The 12,207-nt window shown below is 37.8% G+C and overlaps 1 protein-coding gene across 2 annotated transcripts in view; it reads left to right on the top strand.

Annotated features, from left to right (window-relative positions):
* Nucleotides 1-12,207, top strand: part of SIDT1 (SID1 transmembrane family member 1) — a 135,625-nt gene that overhangs the window by 41,663 nt on the left and 81,755 nt on the right. For both annotated transcript variants that reach the window (XM_077118362.1, XM_077118361.1), the window contains exon 2: nucleotides 11,346-11,467. In XM_077118362.1, coding sequence (XP_076974477.1) covers nucleotides 11,346-11,467 — 122 coding nt within the window. The remainder of the gene's footprint in view (nucleotides 1-11,345; nucleotides 11,468-12,207) is intronic.

The following is a 12,207-nucleotide window of genomic DNA, read 5'->3' as shown; positions in this document are numbered from 1 at the left end:
TTAAGAAATAAAAAGACGACTCAAGTTCCCTCTTCCCTCCTACCCTGATGCTTTTCCTCTTCTTCCATTCCCAAAGGAACCAGATACGGAAGACAGTTCTTCATGGGGCTCTTGTGTTTCTGCATGTCTTGCAAGGAGACACTGACTGATTGGTTCTAGACTATTATTTCAGGGATGCTTGCATGGAGAACAGCTTTGGGAAACAGAGTGTGTCTCCATGAGGAGCAAAGATAGGTCAGGCTTACTTCCCATTATAAAAGATTTGGGCTCTTTAAGCTGAGGGTTCCTCTCTCTAATGCAGGTCACTGCACGGGTAGGCGTGCATCTGGGTTCACATGCATCACAATCATGGTACTTGGGGGCAAAAATGCTAATGCTAATGCTGCTTCTTCTAATGTGAGTAATAAAGTGCTTTGTCTCAGACCCAGTAGTCTTGTGTCTTCTACCTGTATCCATGAAACCGTAGCAAACAGGGTAAAATCAGATCCTTTAAGGTTCTTGAAAACCGTTACCTTAAGTTTGATATTTATCATTTCCATATCTTTATCTATTTTTTACTAAAGAGGTATATTTGAAAAATACAGTATTATTTTGCTTCTTTACAAGATTTATGTGAAACAATGCAGTCTGCATCCTTCAGCAACTTGTTCTTTCTCACAATGTTATCTTCTTGAGATTTATCCATACTGATCATATTCTAACTCATTCATTTAAAACCACTGTATAGCATTCCATTGGATGATTGCAATTTATTTATTCATACTCCTATAATTTTGCTTATTTATGTGGCCATTTAGGTTGTATTCCAAATTTTACTATTGCAACCTGTGCTTGCAATGAACATTCTTGTTTATGATTCCTTGTGCATATGTAGGATTTGGGGGAGGGTATAAAAGTAGGAGTGAACCTGCAATAATGTAATGTGAACTCATCTCCAACTTTAGTATATATTGTCAAACTGTTTTCCAAAGCAGTTGTACCAAATAACATTTTCACTAGCAATATACAAGATTCCTGTTTTTCCACATCCTTGGAAATATGGTATTGTCTTATTTAAAGCTTTATCTTTCTGTTGAGTGTAAAATGATAAACATCTTTACATGTTCTTTGGTAATGTTATTTCCTCCTCTTTAGTTGATTTTGATAGCCATTGCTTATTTCATTTTTCTATTGGGTTGTTGTATTCTTCTTATGAATTCTAAGAGTTCTTTATGTATTCAAAAATGCTAACATTTTAGTACATAGAGTACTGAAATACATTTTAGTACATAAAGAACAGCTTTGGGAAATAGAGTGTGTCTCCAGGGGAAGCAAAGATAGGGCATAAACAAATAATGTCTCTTCATCTGCAGTTTGTTTTTCCCTTCACTTATGGTGTTTGTATAGCTTCTGGAGTCTACGGTGGTATCATAGGAGAAGCCTCTACCCATAGAAGAGTCAGAGATACAAAATAATGATGATAGTGAGTTCTGCCCAGGTACTGTGTGGATTGGAACTCAGGAAGGCTGTGTTCTAGTTATGATTCTTCTGCAGCTGAGTATTTGTGGGGAAGTCCATCACGTCTATGCCTCAGGCTCCTGGTCTGTAATGGGGAGAGTTAGGCTAAAGCATCTCAGTGAGCACTTTCCCAGATGCATGTTTTCTAACCCTATGAGTCAAGGTCATGTGTACTGAGCAGACTCCAGCAGGGCTTATATGGGCAAGCCTAACTTTTCCATAATTTAGGAAGTAACTGGCTGGACTCTGTTACTGTCCCTGACTCCCCGACATGAGTAACCACTCCCTCCCTTTTGTGCACATATTACCTGCTCACATTGCTACCATAAAATTCATCACATTATGCTGTTATTGGTGGGTTTTCAATTTATGCCTCTGACGAAATCACGAGCATCTCAAGGGCACGTTTTCCTTTGGTTTATCCCTCGTATTTATTATAGCTCCTGACCCAGGGTACATCCTCAGTGAATTTTAATGAATGTGGTGGTAGAAGAGGGGAGGGAGTTGTTTGGTCAAGCAAGCTTTGGCCTGCATGGTTACTGTGAGCGTATGTTGTGGATGAATTTGGATGTATAGTTAGTTCGATGCATCTATGGCTGATTGCATCTATAATCGCCCAGGGAGATTGCCCTCAGCAATGTGGGGAGTTTCCTCATCCAATCAGAAATTGGAGCCAAAACTGAAGATTTTAGAAGTCGGACAGAATTTCTATCTCTACTTAAGCGAGCCAGCTTCTAGGGAAGTCAACATCACCATCATTCCAGCTTGCTGGCCAACTCGACAGAATTCAGACTCGCCAGACCCTGCAGTCGTGTGAGCCAATTCCTAGAATAGATCTCTAAGTGTATATTATACTGCATAAAAACACATAGTCTGTCTTCTGTCAGTTCTGTTTCTCTGAAACTGTTTCTCGAGGGAATCTTGACTAATATACCCAGTGAACACAGCAGAGTTATTAAAACAGTTATACATGAGGGGAAGGAACCACCAGCCAATACTATTTTATCTGTTTTACAGAAGAGCCAGTTTTTTCAAAATCATACAGGAAAATAATGGTACTCTTAATAATGGAAACTAATCATTTCTGATTCATAATCGGATGTTCCAACTAATAAAGTCTACAGACTCATTCTTGAGCAAAAATAAACTAGACTTTGAATTAAACTCATTTCCATCATTTTAATGCAACAGAGATATATTACTCATAATTTTTAGCTTTTCCCTACTGGCACATTCTAAAAGATTAAAAAGGGAGTCTCTGGCCCATACACTCCAAAAAAGAAAAAGAGAGGTGGGGTAGTCTCTAAGCTTTGAGGCTTTTTAAAAGCTATATAATACCAGAGAAGGACATACTAAAATAATTTTTCTCTCTTAGCTGTAATGCAGCTCCCTTCTTGTAGTAAACAGAGAAAGAAAAAATCTAAATAATAAAATTGCTCTTGTTGTCATGACAACAGGAAAAAGCAACAGGCAGGGAAATCCTGGCTCTTAAGAACGATCTGTTAAAAGGTGTGAGGGTTCATTATGCATGTCCATTTAGTTTTGTCTTTGCACAGCGTGCTTTGTTGTTGCAAAAGCAATTCAATTTTCTTAGCTGCATATTAGCCTCTGGAAAGGCAAAATAAATTTTGAACAGGGCTCTTTATTGTGTCCTGGGGATAATCTATTATCTGTTCAGCTTGAAAAACTGCCCAGTGTCTTCCATCCTCTAATATATATTTTTGCAATTTATTATGTCAGCATCTCTGAGTTTGTTTCATTTTAACTAGTAATTAAATAATAAAAAAGGAAGATTACAAGAACCAGACCAGGGATAATTAGGATGTGGAGATGGAGAGCGGCATGGGAATAAATGTATCCATCATAATCTGCTCTCCTCTTCTCTCTTCAGCGAGCCAAATACCAGCTTTCAGATGTGCTGGTAACATTGCTGATCTCATAGTTGCTTATTTCATAATAACCAGCAGTTGCGAAGTTGCTGGCAAAAGGGGTCATCTATGGAGAAACCCGTTAGATAGTTTCTTTGGAACAGGATGACCCAAACCATCCACTCCAGAATCACTCAGCAAAAACATGCTTCTAAATTCTGTTCCTGATCTGATGCACCAGAAATGGTGGGAATGGGCTGGAAGGATTTCAATTGTTTAAAACCCATTAAATTTGAGAATCTCTGACAAGTGTGAAAAAAAATTAAATCCCTTCTGACAACTAAGGGTGAAGGGGGGGGCATTCTAGTAGTGAAAAATGAAGCAGACAAATTAAAGATAGTTTCCCTATTTCACAGCTTTCCTTAAGTTTTACCACAGTTCTAACTGCTATAATTTAAATCAGACTAAAGGGTGCTCTGAAAGCATGAGTTATATATGCTAGGGAATGTTTAGGTTAAAAACCTCAACCTAATTGTTTTGGCTTGTCAATTAAAATAAATAAATAACATTAAAAAAAAAAAAAAGAGTGGAAAATGCCGCCCCAGAGAACCAACATCTTGAGGCTCTCTGACCCCTCCAGCAGTTGTGTTCCAGTGATACTCCCTTGCATAAATATTAGCCCTCAGGCAGTTACAACCTCTTGTCATGCAATAAATTCCCTTGTCCAAACATCCACCCTCTGGCAGTTACAATCTTGCAGAACAAAAGCAACTTTTTAACTTTTAACCTCACCAGTGGAAAGCTGCCAACTCCCAAAAACTCACCTCTGAGAAACCCACCTAAATCTACTTCCAACCTCCTTTTAAAAACCCATCTTCAGATCCAAGGGGGTGAGAGCTGATTTCTTGAGTCAACTCTCTCTGCTGCTCCTCCATTAATAAACCTTTTTCCCCACTGCCAAAAAAAAAAAAAAAGAAAAGTTTATTATAAAGCCACAGTGGTCAAAACAGCATGGTACTGGCGCAAAGATAGACGTATTGAACAATGTAATCAAATTGAGAGTGCAGAGATAAGATGCTAAATCTAAAAATAAAATAAAATAAAAACTGAAGCCACTTTTAAACTAATTCATTCTGCCAGACACTGGGGAGTCCCAAGACGGAGTTTATAGCTTCCTAGAAGAGACAGACTGGTAATTTAACAAAATTCAGTGTGGTCTGTGAAACACAAACAGAGAACCCTTATATAAACCGTGGACTAATTATAAGCACAATTATGGTTATATTCTTTCAGCAGTAGTTTCACCTATTGCAAGATGTTAATAACAGGGAGCATATATGAGAACACTATTTTCTGCATGATTTTTCAGTTAAACTACAACTTTCTCTCTAAAAAATAAAATTCAGTGGGCCCACAATGAGATACCATTTCTTATCCACTAGGAAGACTCTAATAAAAAAGATGGGCAGTCACAAGTGTTGTGGAGAAATTAGAACCCTATTCATTGCGGACAACATAAATCTCTGAAATAAAAAATAATTCAGTCTCTTTGGAAAACATTTTGGCAGTTCTTCAAAGGGTTAAGTATAAAGTTACCATATCACACGACAATTCCCATCCTAGGTATGGTATACCCAAGAGAATTGAAAATCTATGTTCACACAAACATTTGCATAGGAATGTTCATAGCAACATTATTCATAATAACCAAAGAGTTGAAACAACCTAAATGCCCATCAACAGATGAACGGGTAAACAAAATGTGATATATCCATACAATGGAATATTCTTCAGCCATAAAGAGGAATGAAATGCTGATATATGCTACAGCATGGATGAACCTTGAAAACATTATGCTAAGTAAAATAAGCCAGACACAAAAGGACACATCCTGCATCATTCCATTTTAATGAACTGTCGCAAATAAGCAAATCCAGATGGATAGACAGTAGATTAGTGGTTTCCAGGGGCTGAGAGCTGGAGGGAGAGAGGAATGACTGGTAATGGGTAAAGGGTTTGTTTTGAGGGTGATGAAATAGCCTAGGGATTAGAGAGTGGTGATTGTTGTATAAACTTGTGAATATACTAAAGACTACTGAATTGTACGCTTAAAGATGGTAAACTTTCTGGTATTTTACTTATACCTCGATGAAAAATAATGAAGGAAATGACAAAGAAAAAGGTAATAAATTTGACTATATAAAAAATGTTCGTGTGGTGTTCAAAAGTAGAGGTGATAAGGGCCCCCCAAGGGAGAGGACAACCACCTATTTGTCAGGGAGTGGCAATATCAGAGAAGACTTCCCAGAAGAGGACTTTAAGGATGAGGGAACGGTCCAACGGCCAACCATGGGGACATAGCCCTTTGGAGAAACAGCAAGTAATTCAGGATGCCAAGACAGTGGGGCATTGGTGGGAAGAAACTGAAGAGGAAGTTCGTGGAGAGATCAAGAAGAGCCTTGAGGTACTCCGATCAGTGGAGAACAGATGGACTTCTTAATATGTGGTGTTGGGATAACTGAAAGCCATGTGAAGAAAGACTAAATTGAATCCATTCCTCACACCATATACTTGTATTGATTTCAAAGGGTTTGGGAGTGGGGGAACCTTTCCTTTGAAAGAACAGTAAGGGAAAAGATTGGGAAATTTGACTACTTGAAAATTGAGAAAGAGAAAAAAAAGAAGAATCTGTGATAGAGCAAAAATAACCACAAGTAAAGTAAAAAAGATGACAAACTGAAATCATGTTTGCAACATATATCATAGGTACATGGTTATTATCGCTTATATGTAAAGAGATTCTAAACTTAGGAAAGAGAAAAACTAGCAACACTATAAATAGATATGAATTATTATTATTATAAATAGATATGAGCGTTCACAGAAAGAAAACTCACAAAGCCCCTAAACATATGAACATAAGCTCCATCTTACAAATTAAAATTACACTTGGAAACAGTTTGGCAGGTTCTTATAAAACTAAATATGCAATCACCATCTGATGCAGAAATTGAAGTTGGGTATTTATCCCAAAGAACTAGAAATTTTTGTTTACACCAAAACCTGTACACAAATGTTCATAGCAGTTTTATTAGTAACAACCAAAAGTTGAAACAACCCAGATGAAATTCAACAGGTAAACAGTTAAACCACCTGTGGTATATCCATACCATGTGTGATTGTTAGGTTCAGATGTCAATTTGGCCAAGTAATGGTGCCCAGTTATCTGGTCAGGGAAGCACTGGCCAATCAACATTACTGCAAGGATATTTTGTAGCTGGTTTATTAAATCATCAGTCAGTTGATTGCAGCTGTGGCTGATTACATCTTTCTTCCACAACAAGAGAATCCAGTCTGTTGGATTTAATACAATCAGCTGAAGACTTTTAAGGGAGAAGAGAAATTTTCCATTTCTTCTTTAGCCAGCTAGCCTCTCCTGTGGAAAGACCTCTCCTATCAAGACCCTTCATCACGGTTGCCAGCCCCATGGCCTGCCCTACGGATTTTGGACTCTTACATCCCCATGGTTACTTGAGATGCTTTTCTAAATCTCATATTTAAAGATATCTCCTGGTGGTTCTGTTTCTTTAGAGAACCCTGACTAATACACATGGAATACTACTTAGCAGTAAAGAGGAACATAGTGTTGATACACACAACAATGTAGATGAATCTCCAGTGAATCAGATTGAATGATAAAAGCCAGTCCCCCTGAATGACATACTATATGATTCCTTTCATATAATATTCTTGAAATAACAAAGTAATAGAAGTTTAGAACTGATTATAATTGTTAGGGGACAGCCTGGAAAGGAGATAGGTGTAGTTATAAAAGGGCAGCATGAGGAATCCTTGTGGGGATGGAACCATGTGTTGTGGTGGTGCATATACAAATCTACACATGATAAAATTGCATAGAATTAAATACACATATGGAAACACAAATGAGTTCAGATAAAATTGGGGATATCTGAATAAGATCCTTGGATTGTATCAATGTCAGTATCCTGGCTGTAATATTATGTTATAGTTTTATGAATATTACCATAAGAGGAAAACTGCAAAAAGGGGCATGGGATCTCTCTATTATTTCTTACAACTGCATATGAATCTACAATTATTTCAAACTAAAAAAGTATAATTTTTAAAAGAGGGGAGGGTGACAGCTCCATCTAGTGATAAACTTAGAAGCCATCACTGAAGCCTTTCAATACCGTTTCCTACTGAAAAGAACCTTTCGATAAGGCTTCTTAGAGAAACAGCTGATTCCAGTTTGGGGGGCAGAAAATGTACTGAATGAACTTGGGACATCTTTTACCAGAAAGCAATGACTGCAGGAATCATGACAAAAGGGCACATGAACTCATCATGAAGGACTCATCAAAGATGGGACAGTTCGAACTTCATGACAAGTAAGATTGAAACACAGAAAATATGCTAAAATCTATGAGTTCAAAACTGAAAATCTTATTGGTCACCTTTGGAAGATACAAGAGAACCAACTTAGTCTGAAAACTGGTAACTAAAAGAAAAGGAGCTTTCATGTTCACTTTTAAGTATGCGTTATACTTAACTGCCACATAATTTCTAATGAAATAAATCTAGATATGATAGTTTTCAAGATATGTCCATAGATTATTTTCTACTCATCTCCTCAAGAAATGTATTTACAGAATTCCTTCTAATGAACAGAATACAGCAGAAATGATGGGATGTCACTTATGGCTTCCATGTTGGTTTTCTCACTTTCCTGAATGATTTGCCCTGGGTGAGCCTACTGCCATGTCATGAATACACTCTGGCAGTCTATGGAGAGTGTGCTGAGTGGGTCTATAGGTGGGTCTGCTGAGGCCTGTCAGCAACCACGTGAGTGAGCATGGAAGTGGACTCTCCAGCCCCAGTCAAGCCTTCAGATGATACAGCCCAGCTGACAGCTTGACTCCAGTTTCATGAAAGATGCTGAGCCAGAACCACCCTTAAGCTCTGTCCTGACCTTAGAGTGTGAGGTAATAAATGTTTGTTGTTTCTAGCCATTATCTTTTTGGAGCAATTTGTTATGAAGCAAACGCTAACTGCTACACTAAACAATGATTAGCAATGGTTGCTGAAATCAAGGCTAATGGGGAACTTTATAATGCATGGATTGGGGTATAATACTTGAGCCTACTAATCCCTCTTAATCTCACAGAGCAACAGAGTATCAGCCAGTCAATATGTACTTCCTGGAGGATATAATAAGAAATAGTCATTATTTCCAATGACCGTTCCTGCTTTCCCTCCCCCCAAAAAAGAGAATTTGAATCTAATTAAGGCTCTAGATCTATCAGTTTATAGGAAACACAGGAGATTAGTGAAATTTAAATGACATCACAGGGTGCAATCAAGAAAATCTGGAATGTGGGTAATTCTAAAGTACAAATGAGTGGTTTCTTTAATAAATAAATGTAACCACCTCCCCTCCTCCAAAAAAAGAAAGAAAAGAGGGATAAATAACTTTAGATAAAAGAAGCTCAAAAATCATAGCAACCAAATGCAATTTGTATATCTTGTTTGTACCCAAAGTTTTAAAAACTAAAAACGGCAAATTTCCAAACAATTGAAGAAATTCAGACACTTCCTAGATATTAGATGATTTTAAGGAATTATTATTTATTTAATTAGGTGGGATAATCGTATTGTTTATGTTAAAAAGAAGTTTCATCTCTGAAAGATATAGATTGAAGATGAAATTATATGATATTTGTTATTTTCTTAAAATAATCCAGTGGAAGTGTGTGTGTGAAATAGGGAGTATAAATGAACGAAATGATGTATTGGTTAATAATTATTAAACCTTGATGATAAATGCATGAATGTGATAGATAAATTAATATGTCAGTTTGGCTAGGTTATGGTGTCCAGTTGTTTAGTCAAGCAAGCACAGACCTGATTGTTACTGTGAGGATATTTCATGGATTTAAATCATCAGTGAGTTGATTGCATGTGGCTGATTTCATCTATAATCAACAAGGAAGATTGCCTTCAGAAATGAGAGAAGTCACATCCAATCAGTTGAAGACCTTAAAAGGAGAACCAATGATTTCAGCAAATAGAAAAAGAATTTCTATCTCTACCTTAGCCAGCAGCTTTATCCTGGGGAAATCATCGAAACCCTCATCAGCGTTCCCAGCTTGCAGTCTGCTCTACAGAATTCAGAGTTGCCAATCCTCACAGTTGTGTGAGCTAATTCCTTTTATAAATCTCATAATATTTACATTATATATGTCCTGTAGGTTCTGTTTCCCTGGAGAACCCTGGCTGATACAATGAGGATTCATCATCTTATTCTCTTTACTTTGGAATAAATATGGAAATTACCAAAGTCACTGAAAACCTTAAAGCAGGGAAATGACAGGCATTTTATGGGGTGCACTCCTGAGGATAGGAAGATTAGATAGCAGGCAGTCAAGGCGAGTCAGGGTGATAAAGGACTAAACTATAACCATGTCATTTGGGGTGAAGGAGAGGCCTGGATATGGACATTATAAAGGAGATAACCTATTGAGCAAGGGAACTAAAGAAGTAGGAATCAAGGCTGACTCTCAGGCTCAAACGAATGGCTATATGGTGGGGACATTCATCAAGTAAGGGAATTCAGAAGAAAGTAAAGTTGGAGGTGAAGGGGTGATGGCATCGATTTCAGATACGAGTACATATAGTTTGAGTGGAGGTACCTGTGGAACACCTAGAGCTTAAAACAATAAGTCTGCATATGAGATATGATTTCAGCAATTATCAGCTGCAGCATAATTTCCATGGAAACATATAGAATACAGGCACAAGAAAAACACTCTCTTCATGAGCTAGCACTTCCTATTGGATTAATAAATTACTCTTGGACTGTCATTAACAAACCAAAGTAGTAGCTTGATCAAGGAAAACAGCAAAAGAGAACCAAATGCTTAATATATGACATCCACGATGGTCTATTTCCTTTCCATTTCCATTTTGAACATATGATAGATTTTCAGGGTTTAACTGCTGGATTTTCTTATTTTATCTCCTTTCCCCTAATAAAGGATTTTTCAAGAGAATATTAAGGCTTTAATTCATTAAAACAAAAGTTTCATGCGGAAGAGCAGATTTTACTTATTCTTTTTTTTACCCTGCCTGTTTTCCATTTTGGTCTCTTCCAATGTTGTCTATGATATAAAACTTGAAGGAAAACACCAAAACCATCTAAGTCCAGGGTCACAGTTCAATTTTCTCTTCAAAAAGTAATCACAATAGGGTTAAACCTTGGGTACATGTGTATTCAGAAGAAACCATGGAGCTACTGAGATAAAAAAGCATTTGTGTCAGGGAATTGATTTATACCTAGGAGAAGGGAAAAGAGAAAAATCATCAGCACTTGAGTTAGCTGTTCTGTGGGCGCTCATGGTTTGTATTGGTAGAAACATCAAGCCATCTGTTAGGCCTTAACAAGTTGTTGCACTAACATTTTAGTTTGAAGCACAGAATGATTTATCAAACCAAAATTATGGTTTGTAGGTCTTCTAGCTTTGGCAGGTCTTTTAAATACATAGCATTTATATTCAATTAATTTCAAAAACATGTAAATTTCTTTCTTTTTCTACTCTGGGCTCATTCTCAAAACCTTGTATTGAATGCCCAGTTCAAACTCCTCCGCCTCCCATTGGAAGCTGCCATCATTTGGCTTCACCTAAAACCAATTAAATCAACACCTCAGATGGCTGGACCCAGGAGCCAGTAATTGTTAAATCTCCCCAGGTCATTTCAAGATGCATTTAAGGTTGAGATGCATTATGGATAACAATAAGAATGAGGAAAGAAAGGGGGAGGGAGGCATATGAATTATTTATGGCGAGAAGCAAATGTCAGAAATCAGTTTTTCACATGGCAGCTATGGTGTGTGTGTGTAAGAGAGAGAGGGAGACAGAGAGAGACGTTTTCATCGCCTCCCGCTTGCCCGCCTCACAGGTGAGCGCTGTCCGTGTGTACGTGAACAGTTCCTCTGAGAACCTCGAGTACCCAGTCCTCGTGGTGGTCCGCCAGCAGAAAGCGGTGCTGTCTTGGCAGGTTCCTCTGCTCTTCGAAGGACGGTAAGTGGGTCTTTTCCCAGACAACGTCACAGTATTGCTTTCCTTCCATGCCTGAGACCTTAACTGGTCTTTTCCCTTGTAAATACAGAAATTGGGCATATGGAATGTTCAGATTGCATGCGTTCTAAGTGCAGTGAGGGTGGGGCATACCCCCATCGACTTAGCTCTTTTCAGTGTCCATCCTCCTTGAATTTCAGGTCATCACTCTGCCTAGATTTGCAACTCCCCACCCCCACCCCTTTAAATTCTATCCAGAATGTTCTGTAGTTCTGGTGAGATAATGATTCATTCACCAGGGACAGGGCTAGGCCCAGCAGTTAACCCATTCTTAAAAAAAAAAAAATGCCCATGGAGTGTACATTCATTCAATGATATTTTTGAGCACCCACTAAGTGATAGGTGCTGAGGCTACAGTAATGAGAAAAAGCAACAACAAAATCCCTGACCTCATGGAGTTCGTATTTTCATGAGGAAAATTGTATAATGTACAATAGCACTAATAAGAAAAGATCCAGAGGACATACAGAAGTGGGCACATAGTGTGGTGTGAACTAATTTTTAAAGACTGAGAAATTTTAGGATTGAAATCCTGACTCTCATAGCCTTGACTTGGGCTCTCAGACTTTCTTTATACTCCATTTTAGCAAATGTTTAAAGAGTGGCAAAATGGAATCAACTGGCTGTTTTATCAGTTTAATTTTCTCCTCAAAATTTGATATTTTTTTCCCCTCACTGTATTA

This window comes from Tamandua tetradactyla, chromosome 10, assembly GCF_023851605.1.
Source record: "Tamandua tetradactyla isolate mTamTet1 chromosome 10, mTamTet1.pri, whole genome shotgun sequence".
Taxonomy (NCBI): Eukaryota; Metazoa; Chordata; class Mammalia; order Pilosa; family Myrmecophagidae; genus Tamandua; species Tamandua tetradactyla.
The sequence above is the reverse complement of the archived record's forward strand: the minus strand, read 5'-3'. Positions and strand labels throughout refer to the sequence as shown.